The sequence below is a fragment of the Andrographis paniculata genome, unplaced genomic scaffold (genome assembly GCF_009805555.1).
Source record: "Andrographis paniculata isolate CXL003 unplaced genomic scaffold, ASM980555v1 Contig65END, whole genome shotgun sequence".
In the NCBI taxonomy this organism is placed as follows: Eukaryota; Viridiplantae; Streptophyta; class Magnoliopsida; order Lamiales; family Acanthaceae; genus Andrographis; species Andrographis paniculata.
In genome coordinates, this window is record NW_026137601.1 from 983,759 (window position 1) to 992,356 (window position 8,598).

The window sequence follows — 8,598 nt, forward strand, 5'->3', positions numbered from 1 at the left end:
AATTTAAAATCAATTTGTCCAAAGTGAAGTAACATTCATTTTTATAAATAATATATAGGGAGTTTTCACAATATTCCAATATAGGATAATATTAAAAATTTCTTAATAAAATTTCAAAACAAAACCCTAACCATTCGACCTTGTGATATAATCTTTGCCGTCTGATCTGAATTAGTGTTACGATAAGTATTCCAGATTATTTTCTCTCATTCTTTGACTTTTTATTTTCCAACTTGTCTTCTTCATTCTCTCGCTTGTGTGGCTAGCTGGATAAGAATTTTTGGTGTCATTCTCTATAGATTGTAATAGGATAGGCTTATTAGTGTAATAAGTGAAAGATTAGTGTAGATTTGTGATATATTAATACAATAATAAATAATTTTTTAGAAACTCTCAAACAAACACTACAAGTTGAATTTTGTTGTATTGACAACTCACAAGGGTTCCCATGATCAAATTATTTTGTTTTGATTCAAATTAATCATATTTCATTTTCTTTCTTTTAACAAACTTATTGGAAAATGCAAGTTTATATAAAGTCCGGATTCCAATGTGAGAAAAAACCCAAATAATAATAATTCATGAAAAGAGTTAATAATAATAATAATAATAATATAAAAGTCCAATAATATCCAAGTGTCAGTTCGGATCAAGGGGCCATGCAATAGCAATAAATCAATAAATAAATAAATATTTATTTGCTAAGTTGGTTACAATCCGTTGACATTTTTAGAAACTGTGCACCAGAAAATGACGTGGCCCAATCAGTAGTGCCCGCGCCATGCCGATGTAAGCACGAGCTCAAGCGCGTGATCGTACGGCCCACCGCGTCTCACGTGGTACGTGTATCGAATCCGGACCGTCGACACGGTATACGTACGCAATACGTACATTAGTATTATTTTATTTTATTATGCACACACGTATATACGGTTGTTAGTTATTTCTATTTTTAGTTGTTACGTGTGTTTGTTACACTTAACCTAACTTTGAAAAATGTCACTTGCAATTAATTGTCCCATTGATTGCCCTCCATACTGTATATCATTAAAACACATTTTGAAATTTACAACAAAAAAAAAAATTAAAAATTAAAAGATTTCCATTGATTGTGTGTTAAATTTGAAGGATTTGGTGCACGTAACAGGAATACAGGATTGGTAATATATTTACAAAATTCATTTAATTTTAATTATATTGATTTTGACTGTATATTTTGCATGCCTTTAGAAAAAAATTCAATTGAATAAAATTCTAAGTAAAAAACCAACATGTTAGTAGCAAAAATAGATTCTGCATAAAAGAGGAAGACTGATTTTTATTAGTTCAAACCACTCTAAAAATTAGAATCGAATCAAATTAATTATGTCTATGTTTAATTTTATAATAATAGTCACAAAAGTGTAAAGAAAGGCTCCTTATTATAATGATTTCATCAATAATGTATATTATCAGAAATACGGAATAGATTCTGCTATTAATTAATTTATGGGGAATTAATATTAATTAACCCAAAATTAATTAATTAATTCCTTTATGGGTGCCTCCTGTCCCGAGGCAGTAATTAATTAAATCGACTCAGTTAATTATAATAATAGTGATTCCAATTTGATTAAGTCAATGGTCAATGCTTCAACTCCTCATTATCCCTAATTCCCAATATGAATCATCACAGCCTGATTTGGTCAACTGTGAATAAGAATAGTATTCCGATTTTAATTAATTAATTAATTAATTAATTTAATTCCCACCTTCCACGTCTTAATTCCATTCCCTCTTTTTTAATTTAATCCGAATTCTCATATTATATGAAATTTTTTTGATACTGTTTCCATGTCCAGGAAAATATTTTTCCTTCGTTTATTTTATTTTTGAAAAAAAAAAAAAAAATTATTATAAAAATTTTCGAATAATCAATCCATCCCACTTCACACTGGTATGTCACTTTTTCTTTCTCCTTCGTGTGTCTCACGTATCCTCGCGCCACGTGTCACCACACCATACATTAGTTTACCTACCAGCTTGCCCATTGTGTCCGCCCTATAAATACCGCGTTCCGCCCTCTTCCCCGATCCCTAAAATTCATACGTTTCTTCTCTCTCATTTCACACACAGCTCATTCACGAAATTCAATCATTAGAAATCTGAGATGGATAATCCGAACGGAGATCCGATTTCCGACGAGAGCAGCAGTCTCCGGCGCCGGAAGTTGGGGGCTTTATTCGCCGCCGACTTTAGCCCCAATTTGGAAAACGAGTACGACGAATCTGGCCGCCATTCCCGCTCCTCCCGCCGGATTAGTGATGTCTCGCCGTCGCCGTCGACGACGCCGCCATACTTCAATCCGGCGTCGTTTTACTCCAATCCGAACAGCGTCGCTTCTTCTCCGTACAACAATTTTATGTCGCCTTGGAGCCAATCGTCGCCGTACACCAAATCGCCGTGGATTCATCTCCCTGCCGCGACGCCGCCGTTGTCCTCCGCCGGCGACGGCCTGATCGGGTCGCTCGTTCGAGAAGAAGGCCACGTTTATTCGCTGGCGGCGTCGGGGGATTTGCTCTACACCGGATCGGATAGCAAAAATGTTAGGGTTTGGAAGAACTTTCGAGAATTCTCTGGATTCAAATCGAGCAGCGGATTGCTGAAAGCCATTGTTGTTTTGGGTAATAAGATCTTCACAGGGCATCAGGACGGGAGAATTAGGGTTTGGAGATTTACAGGGAAGAGCCACAAACGGATTGGGAGCCTGCCGACGACCAGGGATATTTTGGTAAAATCGCTCAATCCGAGAAACTACGTTGAGGTTCGCCGGCACCGGAGCGTGCCGTGGGTGAAGCATTACGACGCCGTTTCGTGCCTGAGCGTCGACGCCGATCAAGGTCTGCTCTACTCCGGTTCGTGGGATAAATCGATCAAAGTGTGGCGGATCTCCGATTCGAAATGCCTCGAATCGATTCGGGCTCACGACGACGCCGTGAACGCCGTCGCCGTCGCCATTGACGGCCTGGTCTTCACGGGGTCCGCTGACGGCACGGTGAAGGCGTGGCGGCGGGAGCTCGTGGGGCGGTCGACGCGGCACGTGCTGGTGGAGACGATTCTCCGGCAGGATTTCGCCGTCACGTCGCTGGCGGTCAGCGACGCTGCCCGGACGGTCTACGCCGGCTCCTCCCACGGCCTCGTAAATTTCTGGGAACGAGCGCGCCATTTCATGTCTTACGGCGGCGTTCTGAGGGGGCATAAACAGGCGGTGCTGTGCCTCGCGGCGGCCGGAAAATTGGTCCTGAGCGGCTCCGCCGACAAGAGCATCTGCGTCTGGCGGAGGGACGACGGCGGCACTCACACCTGCGTGACGGTATTGACAGGCCACGCCGGCCCGGTGAAATGCCTGGCGGTGGAAAGGAACGTCGCCGCCGTGGAGGAGGAGGACGACGACGATAAGCGGTGGCTTGCGTACAGTGGAAGCTTGGACGGGAGCGTAAAGGTGTGGAGGGTGTCAGAGCATTGACGGAAAAAGTTTCCGGCGGACGGATGACGATGAAAACGACGACGTATGTCAGTTGGAATGTGATGGCGCGTCGATTCACGCGCCTCTGCCGCGCGTGGACATACCGGCCAATGGGAAAATGATTAATTGGAAGCTTCCAAGGTTGAATTAGGAAAAAATATTTAGTTGACAAGCAACCTTAATTTGAACGGACGGCTGTAAAGAGACGTTGGGGATAAAATCTCAGCATAGCAAAGTATATATAGCTTAGGCTAAAACTTTAATGCTTACTTACAGATGAATTCATTTCATACATTTTATTTTTATTTTTTTCTTCATTTAATATAGTTTGGTTTATGTTATGAGAAAACGAGAAAGAAAGTAAATAAAGAACAAAGAGGTTTTACGTGGTTCGGTGACGGTGTGTCAACCTACGTCCACGGGCAGGAACCGGAGAGATTTTATTATACTGATTCAGAGATTTACAATGTGTCATCCGACTAAGAACCATAGTTGTCTATTTATAAGCACCCCAAAACACCCTAAACCTTAAGCCTATTTGTTATTAATTAGGATAAGCCCAAAAGGAACCCTGCCAATTGAAACAGCCCTTTCGCTTTGGTTTAGGGTTGGGTAGACCGCTAAATCCAAGTCACGTTTCAACAATCTCCACCTTGACTTGGAGTTTCTCCAACCGCCAAAGGTTTGTCAGTATCTCTCAGTCGTCTCCTTCCTGCCAGATGCCCCGAGAGGGCTTTACCTCCTACGAATATTCACCAAGTTCAAGCAGTGCTCAAACTTCTCCGTCGGTAGCGCCTTTGTCAACATATCAGCTGGATTGTGCTCTGTAGCTATTTTCTGAATAGAAAACTTGTCTTCCTCCAGAACATCACGGATAAAATTCAACCTTACATCAATATGTTTGGTTCTCTCATGATACACTGGATTTTTAGCCAAACTCAAAGCACTTTGACTATCACAGAATAACACCGGTTTCTCCACCTTCAGACCCAAACTCTGCACCAGACCATGTAACCAGATACCCTCCTTAATACCTTCAGTCATTGACATGTATTCCGCCTCAGTCGTCGACAATGCAACCGTAGGTTGTAAAGTAGACTTCCAACTGACTGCACATCCAAACAAAGTGAAGATAAAACAAGTTAGTGATCTTCGTTTCACCAAGTCACCCCCGTAATCAGAGTCTGCATAGCCAACAAGACCATCACCATGGCCTTTATCATCATATACCAGACAAATATCAGACGCTCCTTTCAAATATCGCAAGATCCACTTTACAGCTCCCCAGTGAGCTTTACCCGGATTAGCCATAAACCTGCTCACCACACTAACCGCATAAGCGAGATCCGGTCTCGTACATACCATCGCATACATAAGACTTCCAACTGCACTTGAATATGGAACCGTCTTCATGTAACCAACCTCTTCATCTGTAGCCGGTATAGTGCTTCGATCAAGTTTAAAGTGTGCCGCCAAAGGGGTACTTACCGGTTTGGACTGATCAACAGAGAATGCCTGCAAAACTTTCTCAATATACTTTTCTTGAGAAACCCATAACCGTCTTGCTTCTCTATCACGCCAGATCTCCATACCAAGTATTTTCTTTGCCGCACCCAAATCCTTCATCTCAAACTCACCCTTTAGTAGAGCCTTCAAGTCATTAATTACAGCCATGTTTTTAGCTGCAATTAACATATCATCCACATACAACAGCAGATACACAAAGGAATCAGTAGAAACTTTCTTCGAGTAAACACAGTTATCAAACTGATTACGAGTATAACCATTAGACACCATGAATGAGTCAAATCTCTTGTACCATTGCCTCGGAGACTGCTTCAAGCCATACAGAGATTTCTTTAACAAGCATACCTGGTCCCCTTTAGAACTGTAGAACCCCTCCGGTTGAGACATGTAAATCTGTTCTTCTAGATTATCATGAAGGAATGCTGTTTTTACATCAAGCTGCTCCAGCTCCAGATCAAAAGCACCCACCATTGCCAAAAGAACCCGAATGGTTTTGTGTTTCACCACAGGAGAAAAGACTTCATGGTAATCGATTCCTTCCTTCTGTGAAAACCCTTTTGCCACCAGTCTCGCCTTGAACCTAGCAGGTTCAACACCAGGAATTCCCTCCTTTCTTTTAAAGACCCACTTGCATCCCACTGGCTTCACCCCTTTTGGTAGTGCAACAAGATCCCAAGTCTTGTTCTTTTCAAGAGACTGCATCTCTTCATTCATTGCCATAATCCAGGTTTCTGCATCTTTACTCGCCACAGCTTCTTTATATGTCTTTGGCTCATCAGAGCCAAGATCATCACCAACCGCTAGTGCATAAGCAACAGAATCCATGTCACACGTATTGACACATCCTGCAAACCTAGCTGGTTTCTGAATATTTCTCTTTCCCTTTCTTGCTGCTATGGAATCTTCAACCCCAGTACCAGCGTCATCAGCTTCCCCCTCAACCAGTTTCCCTTGAGGTTTTGACTGATCTGGTTGATCGGATTGATCAATAGTATTATCCTGCTGCTTTTCCTCTAACACAACTCTGTCATGAGTCTCAAACTCCACCCTCTGGTTAGCACCACAATCTTTTGTACCTGCAATACTTTCACAACCTCTACTCTGATCAAGCATAGCAGATTCATCAAAGGTTACATCTCTGCTAATAAGAAATTTACCAGGATTTTTACCTTCTGTACACCACAGTCGATAACCTTTTACTCCTGTTGCATACCCTAGAAATATGCATTTTACCGCCCTCGGCTCCAGCTTACCATCATTCACATGAGCGTATGCAGGGCATCCAAATATTCTTAGATTAGAGTAATCAGAGGGTTTACCGGACCATACCTCTTGAGGAGTCTTTAAGTCAATTGCAGTTGATGGAGATCTATTAACCAGATAGCTAGCAGTGTTTACTGCTTCAGCCCAGAATTGCTTAGACAAGCCAGCAAATATGCGCATACACCTAGCACGCGCCATGAGGGTTTGATTCATTCGCTCTGCAACTCCATTTTGCTGTGGTGTGTGTCGTACAGTGCGGTGCCTCACTATACCTTCTTTCTTGCAGAAATCATCAAATGGAGCGTTGCAGAACTCCAACCCATTATCAGTTCTTAGAGTCTTGACCTGTTTACCCGTCCGTTTTTCAACCATGGTCTTCCACTCCTTGAACTTCCCAAACACCTCATCTTTAGTTTTCAGAAAGTACAACCAGACTTTTCTCGAATAATCATCTATGAAAGTGACAAAGTAAGAACACCCGCCCTGCGATTTCACCGGAGAGGGACCCCATAGATCTGAATGAACATACTCCAGAATTTGTTTTGAAGTGTGATGACCGGTACTAAACCTCACCCTGCGTTGCTTCCCTTTGACACAAGCCTCACAGAATTGAATTTTACCTATCACATCTCCACCAAATAAACCCTGCTTGCTCAACACAGACAACCCTAACTCACTCATGTGACCTAATCGCCGGTGCCACAAATTTGTCCTATCATCATGTTTATCCAAGGACTGAGATACCGCCGCCGTTCCCATCACTGAACTGCCCTGTAGAAAATAAATTCCATGCTGCAGTTTTCCCTTCATCATTACCAGCGCACCTTTCAGGACTTTCACCCACTCACCTTCACCATGATATTTTAAACCATTCTTGGCTAAGGTCCCAAGAGAAATCAAATTCTTTCTGAGTTCAGGAACATACCAACAGTCAAATTTCCTGACAGTACCGTCATGCAATTTTATCTGCACTACCCCGCTCCCTTTTATGGCTAGAACCCCATCATCACCTAACTTCACCGTTCCATTCCACTCCTTAAAAGAAGTGAGTAGATCACGAGAGAACGTCATATGGTGAGAAGCACCGGTATCCATAATCCAGGAATCAGCAGTACTAGCACTACACGCTGTCAGAACTTCACCAAAGTCCCCATCATCAGAACTGTCTTGTACCACAGCAGCACTGCTGCCACTGTTACTAGAATCAACTTTTGTATTTCTCTTCTTTTGTGGACAATCCCTTTTAACGTGCCCTTTCTCCTTGCAAAGATAACACTTAACTTTGCTAGAGGATTTTGATTTTGAACGCGACCTCCCATTCCCGTTACCCCTCTCATGTGGTCTTCCCCTACCTGCAAACAGACCTGAACCAGAACCCTCTTCCAGAGAAACCTTTCTTTTCAATTCTTTGGACATAAGGGCATCTTTCACATCATTAACAGAAATTGTAGTTCTACCATATAGCATAGTATCTACAAAATTCTCATATGAACCAGGTAGTGAACACAATAAAATTAGGGCTTGGTCTTCATCATCTACTTTAACCTCAACTCCTTGAAGATCAAGAATGATACGGTTAAAGGTATCAAGATGATCCTTTACCTGAGTACTTTCGGACATCCGGAGGGTGTAAAGACGTTGCTTCTGATATAGCCTGTTCGTGAGGGAGTTGTTTTGGTACTTCTCACACAGTTTATTCCATAACCCAAAAGCCGTTGTCTGATCTACAACCTCCCGTAACACCTCATCAGTAACTGACAGCAAGATCGCGGAATGAGCCCTTGCCAAAATCTCCTTATTTACCTCCTCCTTCGTGTCTTTAGGAAACATGTCTTCTCCCTCCAACGCAGCCGCACATCCTTGTTGAACCAGAAGTGCCCTCATCTCCTCATCTTGACCTTCCAGAGCGTGAAGTCATTCGACCCATTAAACTTCTCCAGATCAAATTTATACGAGGACATTTTCAATCAATGGGATATGGCTCTGATACCACTTGTTATGAGAAAACGAGAAAGAAAGCAAATAAAGAACACAGAGGTTTTACGTGGTTCGGTGACGGTGTGTCAACCTACGTCCACGGGCAGGAACCGGAGAGATTTTATTATACTGATTCAGAGATTTACAATGTGTCATCCGACTAAGAACCATAGTTGTCTATTTATAAGCACCCCAAAACACCCTAAACCTTAAGCCTATTTGTTATTAATTAGGATAAGCCCAAAAGGAACCCTGCCAATTGAAACAGCCCTTTCGCTTTGGTTTAGGGTTGGGTAGACCGCTAAATCCAAGTCACGTTTCAACAG

The 8,598-nt window shown here is 42.3% G+C and overlaps 1 protein-coding gene across 1 annotated transcript; it reads left to right on the plus strand.

The window, feature by feature from the left end:
• Positions 1-2,083: 2,083 nt before the first annotated feature.
• LOC127262331 (protein JINGUBANG-like) lies at positions 2,084-3,810 on the plus strand. The gene has a single exon (XM_051290980.1). It carries the CDS (start codon positions 2,150-2,152, stop codon positions 3,503-3,505), a length of 1,356 nt encoding a protein of 451 aa, XP_051146937.1. The 5' UTR covers positions 2,084-2,149; the 3' UTR covers positions 3,506-3,810.
• Positions 3,811-8,598: the final 4,788 nt, after the last annotated feature.